Genomic DNA, 19,124 nt, shown 5'->3' on the forward strand with positions numbered 1-19,124 from the left:
AGTACCCGGAGGGAACCCACGCAGTCACGGGGAGAACATGCAAACTCAACACAGAAAGATCCCGAGCCCGGGATTGAACCCAAGACTACTCAGGACCTTCGTATTGTGAGGCAGATGCACTAACCCCTGTTCCACCGTGCTGCCCTCACATGGCGTCCTGTGTGAGCGAAATCAATACAGCAACGTGTCGTTCTCTCATCCTGACAGCAGGGGTCAGCAGCACCAAAAAAAAAGAAAAAAGAAAAAAAAAAAAGACCTCTGTTTTCCCTAAGAATTCCTCAATCAGCAGGGGAAGGGGGAGGTGGGGGCGGAGCCTCACCTGTCCACACCTGTAGAGACTGGAGACCACTGCTCGAAACCTGCACTGACTGTACGGGCAGAACCTGAGATTAACTCATGTGGATTCAAATGTACAGGAGAGGATTTGTCTGATGTGCTTTCTTGTGGATCGCCTTCGAGTTTCAACGTCCACCTGAAGCCGGAAGTGAGAGAGGAGCAAACATGGTGAGTCACTCCCACATATCCCGATCCTGACTCTTAAGGTTCTCACCTCGGTTCCTAGTTTTGGTGTGGACCTTCTGGTCCCGGTCTCTGGTGACAGTCAGAACACAAGTTTGTTGTCAGGACAAAGAAAGCTGCTGTCGACCAAACACAAAACATCAACATAAAAAGTTATGCTAGCTCTTGATGTTAGCGCCAGTGCTGTGACACACGCATGCGCAGTGTGCAAAGTTCCATGTCCACTAACATGACCCAACAGGACTTTGAAATGCTGGGAATTTTCAGGAAGGAGACACGCCTCTGGTGTTGACATTCATTGTGAAGATACAGTATTATGAGGACATTATGAATACATTATGAAGACATTATGGCAGGGGTGTCAAACTCATTTTAGCTCAGTTCAGTTCAGTTTATTTCCAACATGCACACTATACAATGTAATGCATCACACAGTTCCAGTTGTTTCATTACAGCCCGTCCGAAAAGGAGTAGGAAGAAGCGGAGCTTTTTTAATCCTATACTCCTTTTCATACCATAGCCATTTCATCCAATTTCCTTGTTCTCTGTAACAGAACAGTGAACAAATAAATAATAAATAAATAACATTCCACAGTAAGCATACAAATATTAAATACATATGTGGAAGTATCTTCCCTCCGGGTTCTCTGGACCACCAATCACCGACATGACCGCTCCTTTTCAGGGTTTGAACACAGGTTTATTTTCAATAAATTGTCTTTCGTGTGCTTTTCAGCAATTGTCTTTCAGCTTGTCTTTCTGTTTCTCGCTCTCGCTCGTGCTCCAACTCCAACTCCTCTCTCCTCCTCGGCTGCTGCCTTTTAACAGAGCGACAGGTGATTAGATAAGCAGGCCCAGGTGGGCCATCTACGCACCTGTCGCTGATCTCGAAGCCGGCCCTGGCACACCCCGCTTCGCTGCAGGTCCGCAGGCCACGCCCCCTCCACAACATAAATAATCTTTGTCTCAATAAAAAAAAAAAAAAAGGGTTTAAGATGTTCATCATAATTCTTGTTCTGTGTACTTTGTGAACACTTGTAGTTTGAACAGTCTCTTAAACTGAATCATGTTGGTGCTTTGTTGGATTTCTTTGGTTAATCCGTTCCATAACTTAATTCCACATACTGATATGATAAAGGTTGCAGCACGGTGGGACATGGGTTAGTGCATGTGCCTAATAATACAAAGGTCCTGAGTAGTCCTGAGTTCAATCCCGGGCTCGGGATCTTTCTGTGTGGAGTTTGCATGTTCTCCCCGTGACTGCGTGGGTTCCCTCCAGGTACTCCGGCTTCCTCCCACCTCCAAAGACATGCACCTGGGGATAGGTTGATTGGCAATACTAATTTGGCCCTAGTGTGTGAATGTGAGTGTGAATGTTGTCTGTCTATCTGTGTTGGCCCTGCGATGAGGTGGCGACTTGTCCAGGGTGTACCCCGCCTTCCGCCCGAATGCAGCTGAGATAGGCTCCAGCACCCCCCACGACCCCAAAAGGGACAAGTGGTAGAAAATGGATATGATAAAGGTTTGAAGTGTTGTACGAGCATACACATGTTTTAAATGAGATTTTCCTCTAATGTTATATTTCTCTTCTTTTGTTGAGAAGAATTGTTGTACATTCTTGGGTAGCAGGTTACAATTGGCTTTGTACATAATATTAGCTGTTTGCAAATGCACCAAATCGTTGAATTTCAATAATTGTGATTTAATAAATAAAAGGGTTTGTGTGTTCTCTATATCCAACATTATGTATTATTCTAATTGATCTTTTTTGTAACACAGTCAGTGAATGAAGCGCCCATGTGTAGCCGTTTCCCCATATTTCTACACAATAACTCAGATATCGTAACACTACTGAGCAGTAGAGAATATGAAGTGATTTTTGCTCTAGAACGTGTTTTGCTTTATTCAGCTCAGGGGCCGCGTGGAGGAAAATCTGTGCACATGCGGGGCCGGACGATTAAAACCATGGCAATAAAACTAAAAACTTCAGATTGTTTTCTTTGTCTTACTTTGGCTGAAAATAGAACAAACACATTCTGAAAATATTACAATAAAAATATAGAAACAAATACCCGGCAGCAGTAAAATGAAGATGCAGGAAGGAAAGTGAATGAATGTTTATAACTGAATCAATTTACATATGCATAAAAATGTGTTTTCTCTCCTATTATTATTTTTTAAATGAATTAAGTAAAGTTTATGACAACCTGTTTCCAAAACACAATATAGAATGTGAGATATAACAGGATAATGCATACGTTTATCGTTTGTTTTCAAAATGGTTACAAAAAAGTGGCACCCCAAAAATTTACTGTGGGACCCCATTTTTATGACTTGATGGGGTATTTGTGCCGCATGGAGGAAAATCTGTGCACACACGGGGCCGGACGCTTAATATCATGGCATTAAAACTAAAAACTTCAGATTGTTTTCTTTGTCTTAATTTGGCCAAAAATAGAACAAACTAATTCTGAAAATATTACAATAAAAATATATTAAAAAAATACTCGGCAGCAGTAAAGTTAAGATGCACGAAGGAAAGAAGAAAGTGAATGAATGTTTATAACTGAATAAAATGCATGAATGTATAAAAATGTGTTTTCTTTTGTATTTGTTTTTTTATGAATTAAGTAACGTTTATGACAACCTGTTTCCAAAACACAATATAGAATGTGAGATATAACAGGATAATGCATACATTTACAAAAAAGTGGGACCCCAAAAATGTACTGTGGGACCCCATTTTTATGACTTGATGGGGTCCCAAGGACCCCATTTTGAAAATTCCTAGAGCCAACACTGATGGAGTATTTGTGCGTGCAAAACATCAGCCGGCGGCTGTGGCCTGCGGGTCGGTTCTAATACTAATCAAATATTATCCCGGGGGCCATAGATAATTCAGAAAACAAAAAACCTTAGACACCTGCTTTGATCTTTTGAACTTTACCCTCGGTTTCAAGTCCTGGCGAGCAAAAATTGTCGTCACGGTGCCACGGCCTAAATGGGTGTCTCCGAAGGATTGTTAGTATCAAGTCAGGTACCGACTCATACCAAAGACTATAAAAATGGGACCCATTACCTCCCTATTTGGCACTCCGCATCAAGGGTTGGAATTGGGGGTTAAACCATCAAAATGATTCCCGAGCGCGGCCCCCGCTGCTGCTCACTGCTCCCCTCACCTCACAGGGGGTGGAATAAGGGGATGGGTCAAATGCAGAGGGTAATTTCACCACATCTAGTGTGTGTGTGTGACTATCAGTGGTACTTTAACTTTAACTTTTTAACTATAATGGCATGCGTAATCATGTCCTCTAAAATAGCGAATGTGCTTGCCCCGCCCACACAGGGCAGCAAGGAGCAATATCATTGGCTGGCCCAGAATGTGAAGGTGAGCGGCGTGGATGACATGGTGCTCCTGTCCAAAATCAATGAAGACGCCATCACGGACAACCTGAAGAAGAGATACATGGACGATTACATTTTTGTATCCTGACACACAAACACACACACACACACACAGACCCCGCATTGATGGTTTGATATGAAAATATTTTTGTAGCAAAACTACTTGATCTGTGTGTGCGTGTTTTAATTTGTGTGCCTGTATTTTGATTTGTGTGTGCGTAAAAAAAAAAAAATCAGTCCGTGCGGATTTTGATCTGTGTTTGTGTAAAAAAAAAAGTGTATGTCTGTATCTCAATCTGTGTGTGTAATCAGTTGTGTGTGTGTGTGTTTTGATTTGTGTCCGTATTTCGATTTGTGTGTGTAAAAAAATCTGTCCGTCCGAATTTCAATGTGTGTAAAAATGTGTGTGTCTGTATCTCAATCTGTGTGTGCGTGTTTTAATTTGTGTCCGTATTTCGATTTGTGTGTAAAAAAAAAATCAGTCCGTTTGGATTTCGATCTTTTTGTGTGTAAAAAAAAATTGTGTGTCTGTATCCCAATCTGTGTGTACTTGTTTTAATTTGTGTGTCCGTATTTCAATTTGTGTGTAGAAAAAAATCAGTCCGTTCGAATTTCGATCTTTGTGTGTGTAAAAAAATGTGTGTGTCTGTATCTCAATCTCTCTGTGTGTGTAATCCGATCTGTGTGTTTTTTAATTTGTGTGTCCGTATTTCGATGTCTGTGTAAAAAATAAATGTCCATCTGAATTTCATTCTGTGTGTTCAAAAAAATGTGTCTGTATTTCAAGCTGTTGATATAGAGACACACAATACAGTATACGGACATGTGAGTCTGAGTACACACACACACACGGATTGATATACAGACACACAATACAGTATACGGACATGTGTATCTGAGTACACACACACAGATTGATATACAGACACACAATACAGTACATGGACAAGTGAATCTGAGTACACACACACACAGATTGATATACAGACACACAATACAGTACAGGGACATGCAAATCTGATTACACACACAAAAAGATTGATATACAGACACACAATACAGTACAGGGACACTTAAATCTGAGTACACACACAGACATATTGATATACAGACACACAATACAGTACACAGACACGGGAATCTGAGTACACACACACACATGGATTGATATACAGACACACAATACAGTATACGGGCATGTGAATCTGAGTACACACACACAGATTGATATACAGACACACAATACAGTACACGGACAAGTGAATCTGATTACACACACACAGATTGTTATACAGACACACAATAAAGTATACGGACATGTGAATCTGAGTACACACACACAGATTGATATACAGACACACAATACAGTACACGGACAAGTGAATCTGAGTACACACACACACACACACACACAGATTGATATACAGACACACAATACAGTACACGGACACGCGAATCTGATTACACACACAAAAAGATTGATATACAGACACACAATACAGTACACGGACACCTGAATCTGGGTACACGCACACACAGTTTGATATACCGACACACAACACAGTACACGGACATGTGAATCTGATTACACACACAGTTTGATATACAGACACACAATACAGTACACGGACACCTGAATCTGAGTACACACACACAAATTGAGATACGCATTGTTTTGCTACAATAATACTTCCGTAGTTCTACTTCTTCTTCCACCTTAACTGGCTTTTTTCAGACCTACATTGGACCCGTTCTGATCTCCGTCAACCCATTTAAACAACTTCCGTATTTTACTGAACGAGAAGTGGAACTCTACCAGGGAGCGGTACCACACACACACACACACACACACACACACACGTGCACACACACACACACACACACACACACACACACACACGTTGTGTAATATTTTGCTTGGTCGACCCCCTCGCTCCCACCAAGGCCCAGTATGAGAACCCGCCTCACATCTACGCTCTGGCTGACAACGTGTACCGCAACATGATGATTGACTGCGAGAACCAGTGTGTCATCATCAGGTGGGCGGGGCTTTAACCAAAGTGTCCTGAAAGAGGGATAAAAAAAAAAAATAATATAGTGGTACACTTGGGTTCATGAAGCATACTCAATAAAGACTTCTTGTCTCCGTTCTTTAGTGGCGAGAGCGGTGCCGGGAAAACCGTGGCCGCCAAATACATCATGAGCTACGTGTCCAAGGTGTCTGGGGGCGGACCTAAGGTGCAGGTGAGTGGAGGCATCCAGATGCTGGTCCAGTCAGACCTGGGCTGATATTCGACAAGTCAGCCAACGATAACTTGATAAAATTGCCAGCCTCGATGATCGCCATGTGCTAGCGTGTTTACGGGCTAAAGGAGCGATCACTTTTTGTACGACGTGCACAAACGGTAATAATGATAACCGCCTAAAACTCCCGACTGGTAGTATTACCGTATAAAATTAAAATGATCGAATAAAGCTGATTAATAACCACACTTTGATCAAATTATGGATAGACTCGCGTTAACTTACGAGCTAGCCTAAATGCTAACATGAAAACAAGAAACATTAACGTCTTTCCACATGAAAAAGCGTGATACTCCAATCTAAACTTGTACAAACACATTGTCTAAACAACTACGATACAGTAGTCATATTGAACATAAAGGTGACTCACAGGTGTCACATGTGGCGCGCCAAAGGCCAAAAATAATGTGCGTCAAAAAAGCACTTTTTTGTATTTGTTATTATAATTTTGACAGAAAAAAATACTGCATATTAGAGGTGGGAATCTTTTGGCGTCTCCCGGTCCGAGTCCGATTTTTGAGATGACTATTAAATTCGGAATCGATTCCCGATTCAACATGATTCTCATAATATATTATTTAGTGTAATAATAATAAAATATTTTTAAAACAGGTTACAGAAGCTCCTCTTGGCTGATGACATATTTGATAGGACTTATAGGCGCAGTGTTAGCCTAAAAAACATCTTTTTAGAGGTGAAATTTAAATGAATTAAAATTGTGTTTACAAAAATCACAGAATGTTACTAATTCTAGTTAAAAAAACACAGCAACAACAACCCAATCCCAGCTTTACAATACAACAATAGGCTATACATTTGCAAAGCAATTAAGAAGATATATAAATACAATACCAAAAATATACAAAATCACAAGTATCAATAATAATAACATCAATGATAGTTGTTTAATGTTTTAGCCCAAAAATTGATTCTTAAAAAAAAAAAAATATATATATATATATATATATACAGTATATATATACCTGTATATGTGTGTGTGTGTGTGTGTGTGTGTGTGTGTATATATATATATATATATATATATATATATATATATATATATACTGTATATATACTATATATATATATATATATATATATATTTATTTATATTGATGTTGCTCTATGTATTTATTATATACTGTATATTAATAAATATATATAATAACAAACAATACTAAGAATTTAAACTAAACAAGAGAATAAAGTGTGACTAATCCAAAAGGGGTGTATGTGTGTGTGACAATATGTAATTAATTGTTGTGTATTACCGTGATGTGTTGGGCGAGAGGAGGGACAAAGCAGAAGAAGGTCCGTGAGACAAGCGGTAGGTCCGTGGGGCTGAGAGAGGCGTCAAGAGGGCCGTGTGCAAAGCGGGGGTCGAGGATCGAGGGAGGCAGTCCAAAGTCCAGGGAGAGTCGAGGCTCGAGGATGGAGGACACGGAAAGCACTGCGGGAAAAACAAAAGGGCATGAGACGCGGGATCAAGAAAAGAAAGTCACAGGGAGAGATCAAGAATGCGGAGGGAAGCCAGACACGGGATGCTTACAACGTAACATAGGATTAAGTCCTGGCCAGGATCCTTGGGTCCACTGGTCTTTATACCGCTCGTCCTCATCAGTCCCAGGTGTGCTGATTGCGGATTGCCCACATGCCGGCAGACCCAGCTGCCGGAGAAAAGCGGGTCCGAGCCTGCGCCGTGACAAACTCCCATGCAACCATTAGGAGCTTTTCTCACCTGTAGCCTGTTTTGAAAAAGTTTTATTTGAATTATTATACCAAGTAATACATTGCAAGAATCGTGTTGAATTGAGAATCGTGTGTGTGTGTGTGTGTGTGTGTGTGTGTGTGTGTGTGTGTGCAGCACGTCAAAGACATCATCCTGCAGTCCAACCCCCTGCTGGAGGCCTTTGGCAACGCCAAGACGGTCCGGAACAACAACTCCAGCCGCTTTGTCAGTATACTCGCCGCTCCCGCGCGCCCCAGCGCCCGACCACGCGTGACCTGTGCGCCGCTCCTCGCAGGGCAAGTACTTTGAGATCCAGTTCAGCCGAGGAGGAGCTCCCGATGGAGGGAAGATCTCCAACTTCTTGCTGGAGAAGAGCCGAGTGGTCTCGCAAAACTCTGGGGAGAGGAACTTCCACATCTACTACCAGGTACTTACGCTGGCTCCACACAGTCCTCGGACGCGTCACCTTCAACCTCTGGCCCGCAGCTGCTGGACGGAGCCAGCGGGGAGCAGCGGCAGAACCTGGGAGTCACGACCCCGGACTACTACAACTACCTCAACCAGTCAGGAACGTTCACGGTAGAAGACGTCAACGACAAGAAGGAGTTCTCCGACACCCTGGTCCGTCTCTTTGTCTCTGTTTGTCTGCCGGTCTCTTCTCACACGATCTGTCCTAGGGTGCCATGTCCGTGGTGGGTCTGTCCGTGGAGGATCAGGACTATGTCCTTCAGCTGGTCGCAGCCATTCTTCACTTGGGGAACATCAACTTCCGGGAGGAGAACAACTTCGCCGTGGTGGAGAGTTTGGACTGTAAGTGACAGCACGATCTCCCTAGTCCAGATCCCCCGGGTCACCCGCGTAACGTCTTGGCACGTTCATCAGTTCTGGCCTTCCCGTCCTTCCTGCTCGGGATCAATCAGGACGCTCTGTGCAGCAAACTGACCAGCAGGATTCTGGACAGCAAGTGGGGCGGAAAGACCGAGTCCATCTCGGTCACCCTGAACACTGAGCAGGCCTGCTTCACCCGAGACGCCCTGTCCAAAGCGCTCTACAGCCGCCTCTTTGACTTCCTGGTGGACGTCAGTGCACGTCAGCGTGGTCTTCAGCCAAAGTCCTGCTAGGTGCTGACGTGTGCGTGTGTGTGTGTGTGTGTGTGTGTGTGTGTGTGTGTGTGTGTGTGTGTGTGTGTGTGTGTGTGTGTGTGTGTGTGTCAGTGTGTAAACAGAGCCATAGAGAAGGAGCAAGAGGAGTTCAACATCGGTGTTCTGGACATCTATGGCTTCGAGATCTTCCAGGTACGACACACTACACGTGCAGTGAACACGCGGGTCACAAGACCAGGGCACACTTTTCCGAGGTTCATCTGTGTCTTTATTACCAAACCGTTTTTTTGACACTGAATTTTTTTGCATTTGAATTCTGCGAACTGAATGTCAAACAATTTTTATACACGGAATTTTTCCGCACCAAATTTTTTTTGCACTGAATTTTTTCACACAGTTTCAAAAACCTGTATCAAAACACAAATTTTGCTCACAATTTTGCTCACAAACCGCTTTTTTCAACACACTGAATTTCGAAAAACTGTATTTTAACCAACTGAATTTTTAAACACAAATTTTGCTCCCAAATTATTTTTTGCACTGAATTTTCTTTTACACTGAATTTCTTTACACCTAATTTTTATAAACTGAATTTTCCGCACCAAAATTGCACTGGATTTTTTTTTTACACTGAATTCGGTAAACGACACAATACACGTGCAGCGAACATGCGGGTCACAAGACCAGTGCACACACTTCGAAGGTTCATCTGTGTCTTTATTACCAAACCGTTTTTTCTGCACTGAATTTTTTCACACAGAGTTTCAAAAACCTGTATCAAAACATTAATTTTGCTCACAATTTTGCTCACAAACCGCTTTTTTCAACACGCTGAATTTTGAAAAACTGTATTTCAACCAACTGAATTTTTAAACACAAATTTTGCTCCCAAATTATTTTTTGCGCTGAATTTTCTTTTACACTGAATTTTTTACACCTAATTTTTATAAAATGAATTTTCCGCACCAAAATTGCATTGAATTTTTATACACTGATTTTTTTACCCTGAATTTTTACGCATTGAATTTCTAAAAAAATTGCCCCCAAATTATTTTGCACTGAATTTTCTTTCAAATTTTGATCCACAGTATTTTTCTGCAATGCATTTTTATACTGATTTTTTTACACTAAAGTTTTCTGCGCCAATTTTTTTACACTGAATTTTTTACACCTAATTTTTATACACTGGATTTTTCCGCACCAAATTTTTTTTTCACTGAATTTTTTCACACTGAATTTCAAAAACCTGTATCAAAACACAAATTTAGCTCAAAATTTTATTTTGCACTGAATTTTTTTTCCACTGAATTCGTTAAACTGCATTTTTCTGCACTGCATTTTTACACACATTTTTTAACACCTAATTTTTGTACACTGAATTTTTCCGCACCAATTCTTTTTGCACTGAATTTTTCTACACTGTTTTTTTTACACTGAACTTCAAAAAACTATTTTAACAAACTGAATTTTTAAACATAAATTTTACTCAATTTTTATTCAATAAAATTGTCGGCATAAGTTAATGTAAAAACATTAAGTTCACAAAATTCAAACGCAAAAAATTCAGTAAAATACATTCAGTGTAAAAAAAAACGTTCGCAATGACGACACACATGAACCTCCATAATCCATTGTTTTTATTTCTCGTCTTAGAAAAATGGTTTCGAGCAGTTCTGCATCAACTTTGTCAACGAGAAGCTGCAGCAGATTTTCATCGAACTTACGCTAAAGGCAGAGCAGGTGTGAGGACGTCATCTTTTTATTTTGCTCTGTCATTTCAAAATAAAAGCTTCCCAGCTTGTGCATGTGTGTAGGAGGAGTATGTCCAGGAGGGTATCAAATGGACACCCATCGAATATTTCAACAACAAAGTTGTGTGCGACCTCATTGAGTCCAAAGTGGTCAGTTTCCCAGTCAAAGAACCGCAAGAACATTTAATTTAACACGAAACGCTGACATCGTGTCACTGATTTCTAGAATCCTCCAGGCGTCATGAGCATCTTGGACGACGTGTGCGCTACCATGCATGCTAAAGGTGACGGCGCCGACCAGACCCTGCTGCAGAAACTGCAGGGTCAAGTTGGTTCACATGAACACTTCAGCAGCTGGAACAGAGGATTTGTCATCCACCACTACGCCGGCAAGGTATGACCCCCCGATCACGTGACTTCACCTGAAAGGTATTCGGAGAGAGTCGCCGAGGTCCCGGCATCCCCCGTCTACTTTGACTGCCGTCTGTGCGTGTGTCAAGGTGTCGTACGACGTGGGCGGCTTCTGCGAGAGGAACAGGGACGTATTGTTCAATGACATCATCGAGCTGATGCAAGGCAGCGAGTTGTGAGTGTGACCTGCACGTGTGAGGACCCTGTCCTGATCTCGAGCTGACGGCTGTCTGTGGTGCGTTTATCTCAGTCCGTTCATCAGAGCGCTGTTTCCTGAGAACCTGGAGGCCGAGAAGAGGGGACGTCCCTCCACGGCCAGCAGCAAGATCAAGGTGAGCGAGTGACCAACGGGCAGAAGTCATTCACTGGGGGACCTCATCACCAGGTGACTTTCTCATTTTCCTCCCTGGTCAGAAACAAGCCAACACTCTGGTCAAGACCCTGATGAAGTGTACGCCTCACTACATCCGCTGCATTAAACCCAACGAGACCAAACGTCCACACGACTGGGAGGAGAACCGAGTCCATCACCAGGTGGAGTACCTAGGCCTCCGGGAGAACATCCGGGTCCGCCGAGCGGGATACGCATACCGCCGCGTTTTCAATAAGTTCCTGCAAAGGTCAGAGCCGAATCGAGCGAGGGCCGGTAGAGGGTCGAATTGCCGATTGACATCTAACGATTCGCCATACAGGTACGCCATCCTCACCAGGGAGACCTGGCCTGCCTGGAAAGGTGAGGAGCGCCAGGGTGTCCTTCACCTTCTCAGCTCCGTCAACATGGACCAGGACCAATTCCAGCTGGGAAAGAAAAAAGTCTTCATCAAAGCTCCGGAGTCGGTATGAAGACGTGTCTGGGAAGTCCAGTTTGAGACGTGAATCAAATGCAGAGTAAACGTTTGGTGTTGAGTCTTTCTTCTTCCCTGCAGCTCTTCCTGTTGGAGGAGATGAGGGAGAGGAAGTACAACGGTTACGCCCGAGTCATCCAGAAGGCGTGGCGCAAACATGTTGCCGTCCGCAAGTACGTCAAGATGAGGGAGGAAGGTGAGTCCTCATCGCCCCTCGCCGAGTTGGTCTTAGACCTTCTCAGATACCACTTTTTCCTCCAGCGTCCGACATCCTGCTGAACAAGAAGGAGCGCCGCAAGAACAGCCTGAACAGGAACTTTGTGGGAGACTACATCGGCACCGACATTCACCCGGAGATCCGTCAATTTGTCGGCCGCAGAGAAAGGATTGACTTTGCCGACACGGTGGTGAAATTTGATCGCAGATTCAGGGTGAGAACCGATGAAACCGTTTTGGCTCCAGAACACTTCCATTTTCATCTGTTTGTCTTCACCAGACGGTCAAGCGCGACCTCATCCTGTCCCCCAAGTTCTTGTACCTGATTGGTCGAGAGAAGGTGAAGCAGGGACCAGACAAAGGTCAAATTCAGGAGGTTCTCAAGAGGAAGATGGAACTCAACAGTATACAATCAGTTTCCCTGAGGTACAGGTCCAGCCTTAAAATCAGAACTTCAGGCTGGCAACTAAAACCAGACTTGAAGTGGGAGTACTAGACATGACTCACAACTAAAAGTAGAATAAACATAAATTGGCAGAACTAGAAAAGAACCACTACAAAACCTGAAACTGAACCAAATCGGAAGATAGGCACCTAAACCAAGTCTGGCAAGGGTTCTAAAAACAGAATATTAGTTATTGTAAATTTGTTTTGAAGATTTTCGTGCTTGCTTGTGTGCACCTGTAGCACACTCCAGGACGACATCTTCATCATCCATCAAGAGGAATATGACAGCGTTCTCCAAAGTGTCTTCAAGACCGAATTCCTCAGTCTGCTAATCAAACGTCATCAAGAGAAAACTCAGAGGAATCTTCCGCTCAAGTTCAACAACCTGTAAGTACTCCAACATTCTTTGTCACTCTTTGGTTCATTCTTCTGTGTCGAGTTACCTTAATTAACTCTGGTTATCTTAAATTTACTCACTTGTCAATAAATCATCAATCAAAGTTTACTTATATAGCCCTTAATCACAAATGTCTCAAAGGGCTGCACAAGCCACAACAACATGCTTGGCTCAGATCCCAAATCAGGGCAAGAAAAAACTCAACCCAATGGGAACAGCGAGAAAACCTTGGAAGGGACCACAGATGGTGTCGGTGTCTGGCAGGACAGATAATAAACAATTCCGTTGTCTTAGCGTTAAGTTGCAAAAAGTTGCTGGACATCCGTTGTTTAATTTCATTAAGACACGCCTCCAGGTGACTACGATCTGGCGTGTTGGTCAGCTTTAGGGGCATGTAGAGTTGGGTGTCATCAGCATAACAGTGAAAGCTAACACCGTATTTGCGTATGATGTCACCTAGCGGCAGCATGTACATGCTGAAGAGTGCAGGGCCAAGAACCGAACCCTGTGGAACTCCACATGTTACCTAACACACTCCAAGGTCACATTATTATGGGAGACGCACTGCATCCTGTCAGTAAGATAGGATTTAAACCAAGAAAAGGCTAAGTCTGACATACCAGTTTGTGTCTGGTTACCTGGATTTAGTCACCTGTTCGTGGTTACCTTGATTTATTCACTTGTGTCTGGTTACCTCGATTTAGTCACATTTGTGGTTGGTTACCTCGATTTAGTCGCCTGTGTCTGGTTACCTTGATTTACTCACCTGGGTCTGGTTACATTGAATTAACTCAACTGTGTTTGTTTATCTTGATGCACTCACCTGTGTCGGATTACCTCGATGTACTACCCTGTGTCTGGTGACCTTAATTAATCTACCTGTGTCTGATTACCTTCATTTACTCACCTTCGCTGGTTACCTCAATTTAAACACCTTGATTTACTCACTTGTCTCCAGTTACTTTGAGTCACTCACCTGTGTAAGGTTACCTTCAATCACTCACCTTTGTCTAGTTACCTCGATTTAGTCACCTGTGTCTGGTTACCTTGAGTCTCTCACCTAAGTGTAATTACCTTCAGTCACTCGGCTTTGTGTGGTTACCTTGATTGACTCACCTGTGTCGGGCTACCTTGGTTGACTATGGTGTGCCTGGTTGGTTGAAGTGTAATAAAATAGTGTATTTGTGACGGGAACAATGCATAAGAATATATATATATATATATGTTTATGTTGATATCATTGGGGGTCTAAGCCCTGGTGGAACATAGGGAGGGTTGGACCAGGCATGTTCTACTCTTGTCACATGTGTTGTGTCCAAAGAAAGTGAGGGAACGACAAGTTTTCTTACAATGATTCCAATCCTCAGATGTTTTTGTAATGTGACACTATCTGCAAACTTTCTCCTCAACAAAACCCTCAAATCGCTTTTCATTCCGTTTTTTCAGCCTGGAGTTCAAAGTGAAGAAGGGCGGCTGGGGCCCGTTCAGCTCGTCAGGGTCCAGACAGATCCAGTTCCAGGTGGGCCAGGGGGACGAGGCGGTGCTGAAACCCAGCTCGAAGGTTCTGCACGTCTCCATTGGAACGGGTCTGCCCAAAAACTCGCGTAAGCTCTGAGCGGCCTGGTGAGTACACCTTAGCCTGAGAGTTTCCCCTGACTCCCTGCTGGTTCCAGGACCCACCAGGAGGGACAATCGCAAGAGTCTCTGCAGGAAGAACGGAGCTCCACCAACCAACCACAACGACCTGGGTATGGACACACACACACACACACACACACACACACACACACACACACACACACACACACACACAGTCGATAACAATACCCCGATGGTGTGATCCGTGGTTTCCCCAGGTCTTCGCCACCCGGGCCCAGTGACCAGCCAAGGAGGGTCCTCCAGACGCTCCTTGAAGAGGCAGCAGTCCAGCATGGAGCAGCCAAGTCTACCCCGCCTCCAGAGCCAGCACAGAACCGAGAGCAAGGACTCTCAGCACGTGGACATGGGCTTCATGGGCGTCCCAGAACAGGGCGCCGCGGGGTGAGAACTCTCAGCCTGAAGTACCCATGCTAACAGCAAAATTACCTGTAAAAATGTAAAGAAAACTGGCAGCTCAGTACACTATACAATTTATACAGTTTATTCCAGTTAGGGTAATGACTCTAGATTTTATGGTAACAAATCCAAAAAATAGCACGTCGCCATGATATCAACAAAAAAATAAAAAAATTTAAAGTAGTGCGTCTCAACTATTTTCTGTTACACCCCCTCGGAAGTAGAAAATATTTCACGCTCCGCACCGCGACTATAAATAGTGTCAGTTGAAATTGTTACAAGTACACCTCTGCATAATGTCGTATCCTTATTAACATTAAAGAAAACAACACAGCGGCGAATTAAAGCCAAGCGCTACATGCGCTTTGTCATGTTGTAGTCCAACAAAAATGAATTTAACAAGGACTGATTCAAAGTAATGCACTTTAATAAAAAATAACTTTACGCAAAAACCTCAGTGGTAGCGTTTTATCATTGACAGTAATGCACTGTAAAAACGAGCGTAGATTTTATGGTAAAAACCGGCGGCTCAGTGACCATAATTTTACAGTAAATATAACAGTGGTATGTTTTTTCTGTTTACAGTAGTCCACTTTTTAAAAAGTCGGCAGATTTTACTTAAAAACTGGCAGCTCAGTCGCCAGAATTTTTGCGAAAAAATAACAGTGGTACAGTTTTGCTAGTTACAGTAATGCACTATAAAAATGACTGTAGATTTTATAGTTAAAAAAAAATATATATATATATATATATATATATATATTAACAGCATAATAATAACATAAAAATAACAGTGGTAATGTTTTTTCTATTTAAAGTAATGCGCTTTAAAACAAAGTCAGTAGATTTTACGTGGTCCAGATTTCCATTTACAGTAATACACTGTAAAAACAACAACCATAGACTTTATGGTAAAAACAGGCAGCTCAAACGCCAACATGTTACAGTAAGAATGACATTGGTAAAGTTTTTCTATTTACAGTAATGCATTTTTGAACTCTGTAGATTTGAGGTCAAACTGGTTGTTCAGTCACAATTTTGCTGTTAAAATAACAGTGGTATTGTTTTTTCCATTTATAGTAGTGCAGCGTAAAAACAATGATTGTAGATTTTACAGTAAAAAAAAAAAAAAGGCAGCTCAGTCACCAGAATTTTACCGTAAAAATAACAATGGTTCAGTTTTTCCATTTAAAGTAATGCCCTATAAAAATGACTTTAATAATTTATGGTGGAAAAAAAACAAAAAACTGTCAGCTTGGCCGGCATTATATTACTATTAAAATAACAGTGGTACCGTTTTTGTTTGTCTGAAGTAATGCACTTGTTTTGTTTTTAAGTCTGTAGATTTTATGTAAAATCTGAAAGCTCAGTTGCCAGAAGTTTAGTGGAAAAAAATCAGTAGTATAAATGTTTTAATTGACAGTAATGCACTGTAAAAGCTACACCTGTATATTTTATGGTAAACAGAGGCAGCTCAGTTGCCAGAATTTTGCAATAAAAATAATAATGGTGCAGTTTTTCTATTCACAGTAATACACCGTAAAAACAATGACTGTAGATTTTACAGCAAAAAAAAAAAAAGGCAGCTCAGTCACCAGAATTTTTGCGTAAAAATAAAGGTGGTTCAGGTTTTCCATTTCCATTATTGCGCTGTAAAAACGAGCGTAGATTTTATGTAAAAACTGTCAGGTCAGTCACCAGTATTTTACTATAAATATAACAGTGGTAAAGTTTTGCTTGTTACAGTAATGAACAATAAAAACGATTTTATGGTATAAAAAAACTACCATAAAAATGACAGAGGTACATTTTTTTTCTATTTAAAGTAATGCACTTTAAATTAAACTCCTTTCTGAGCTGCCACCTTATCGTGGTAGAGGAGTTTGCGTGAAAATATGTGAAAATATCAAATAATATTATTTAGCTCATTCACGTAAGGGACTAGACGTATAAGATTTAATGGGACTTAGCGATTAGGAGTGACAGATTGTTTGGTAAATGTATAGCATGTTCTATATGTTATAGTTATTTGAATGACTCTTACCATAATATGTTACGTTAACATACCAGGCACGTTCTCAGTTGGTTATTTATGCCTCATATAACATACACTTATTCAGCCTGTTGTTCACTATTCTTTATTTATTTTAAATTGCCTTTCAAATGTCTATTCTTGGTGTTGAGTTTTATCAAATAAATTTCCCCAAAAAATACGACTTATACTCCAGTGCGACTTATACATGTTTTTTTCCTTCTTTATTATGCATTTTCGGCAGGTGCGACTTATACTCCGGTGCGACTTATACTCCGAAAAATATGGTATATCTGATTTATGACACCAAAAAACTTCCAAGGCTTGCTGATAAATGAATATGATCAAAATAGTATCAATCACACGGAGATTCCCGAGCCATTTTGAGAGTTAATGAGCAAGCCAGTCACGTGATCCGTGAGATAGAGGAGTAGCCACAGACCTCTTCCCCATCAACAACAATGCTAATCAAGCAGACTTTGTGTGAGCCAACAACAATTACTTTGGGATAAATTATTATGCAGAACATTATATTTTTGAGAGGCAATTGGGGACCCCACCCTCACAGCACGAATCGGGGTCTTGTAGTGCCTCAAAGCACCCCCAGGGGGCGGCTGTCAATAGCGCGAAATCGTCAAACGAAAGCTGAGGCCGTCGGTCATGTCTAACAAAGCTGTCGGCCCGCAGACTGCAGCGGCGGCGCTCCAAGGAAGTGAAGCCGGTCCCTGGCGCGGGCCGACCCAAACCAGCTCCCAAGCCCAAGCCCCGGACCCCGCAGTGCCGCGCCTTGTTCGCCTACGACGCCCAGGACACGGACGAACTAAGCTTCAACGCCGACGACGTCATCGAGATACTGACCGAAGGTAACGTCTGCCCTCTGCGGCTGTGGCTCAAACGGCGTCGGTGCTAACGAGTGGGGCGGTTCTCTGGCGGTTCCACAGATCCGTCCGGATGGTGGTTTGGACGCCTGCGTGGCCGGGAGGGGATGTTTCCCGGTAACTACGTGGAGAGGATCTAGCAAAGGTCAGAAGTCATCTCTCCTTTGCTTTGCTCTGCTGGAACCAGGGGGCTATTGACGTGCTGAAAGCCACTTTAGTGTTGATTGTTCATTTCTTCATTCTCTACTTTTGAAATGTGACTGAAAATGTCAAAACAGATTCACCTCAGTGTAATAAAATCATTTCTTACAATCTGACATGATTTTGTGTTCATGAAGTTCTGCTACAACATTTAACTGTTCTGCTATTAAAGTATTATACACTTTTTTTTTTTTTTTTTTTTTACTATATTTTTTATTTAGATTTTTGTATACTAATAGCATGTATTTTTACATTTTCAATAAGGTAAACTGGTAAAAAATCGATTCACAAATAAGCAAGTTATGATTTATTTTGACTACCCAACACTTTGTATTGCATCCCTTCAAATGGCAAAGGAGCCCTGACCAAGATGGCCGCCATGTAGGCACGCAACTTAAAGGGGCGTGTCCCATCTACCTAATCATAGCCTATATGGCGTCAAAAATAGCATTTAAAGGTACAAAGCGACACTAACACATACACTTGACAAGAAGCTTATACGTCCACGTGAAATTGTGTTTCAAATAGTCCGAGTGAGCGATATTATTTGTGAAAAAGAAAGCCGTCCACTCAATCTTTAAAAAAAAAAAGAAGATGGCAGACGCCAGAATGTTTTTCTTTTTTTGTTATCCATATAGTGAAAAAATTAGTCGACGGAACGAAGGGACTTACAACTTGGAAATGACCAGGGTCGGTGGATGTTCTGGTCATTTAGTTTTCGTTTCATGAATGGAAATTGAAAAACAAAACGTTTTTATCTTTTGGCGTTGAACAGCAATACATGCATCTAAAAACGTGTTGGTTTCCATGTTATATTTTATATACTAAACA

The 19,124-nt window shown here is 42.0% G+C and overlaps 1 protein-coding gene and 1 long non-coding RNA gene across 2 annotated transcripts; one reads left to right on the forward strand and one right to left on the reverse strand.

The window, feature by feature from the left end:
• Positions 1–37: 37 nt before the first annotated feature.
• LOC133621132 (uncharacterized) lies at positions 38–7,669 on the reverse strand. Its single transcript, XR_009817611.2, has 4 exons — positions 7,500–7,669; positions 551–3,970; positions 320–472; positions 38–200 (listed from the first exon to the last, which is right to left on the reverse strand). It is a non-coding gene; the product is annotated as an uncharacterized lncRNA (long non-coding RNA).
• Positions 285–18,409, forward strand: myo1eb (myosin IEb). The gene is made up of 27 exons (XM_061983011.1): positions 285–504; positions 3,866–4,003; positions 5,660–5,749; positions 5,869–5,963; positions 6,081–6,168; positions 8,093–8,182; positions 8,253–8,384; positions 8,444–8,578; positions 8,635–8,767; positions 8,840–9,036; positions 9,172–9,252; positions 10,714–10,800; positions 10,875–10,961; positions 11,038–11,205; positions 11,312–11,397; positions 11,473–11,554; positions 11,637–11,842; positions 11,915–12,059; positions 12,149–12,263; positions 12,329–12,498; positions 12,564–12,709; positions 12,971–13,117; positions 14,574–14,731; positions 14,801–14,875; positions 14,984–15,167; positions 17,902–18,077; positions 18,156–18,409. Exons 1-27 carry the CDS (start codon positions 502–504, stop codon positions 18,230–18,232), a joined length of 3,291 nt encoding a protein of 1,096 aa, XP_061838995.1. The 5' UTR covers positions 285–501; the 3' UTR covers positions 18,233–18,409.
• Positions 18,410–19,124: the final 715 nt, after the last annotated feature.

This window comes from Nerophis lumbriciformis, linkage group LG21 (assembly GCF_033978685.3).
Source record: "Nerophis lumbriciformis linkage group LG21, RoL_Nlum_v2.1, whole genome shotgun sequence".
NCBI classification, from domain to species: Eukaryota; Metazoa; Chordata; class Actinopteri; order Syngnathiformes; family Syngnathidae; genus Nerophis; species Nerophis lumbriciformis.

Excerpts from the sequence above, each read along its gene's own strand:
- myo1eb (XM_061983011.1), top strand. Across the intron at positions 12,710-12,970 it reads ATACAATCAGTTTCCCTGAG|CACACTCCAGGACGACATCT; the intron begins GTACAGGTCCAG and ends GTGCACCTGTAG. Across the intron at positions 13,118-14,573 it reads CCGCTCAAGTTCAACAACCT|CCTGGAGTTCAAAGTGAAGA; the intron begins GTAAGTACTCCA and ends CCGTTTTTTCAG.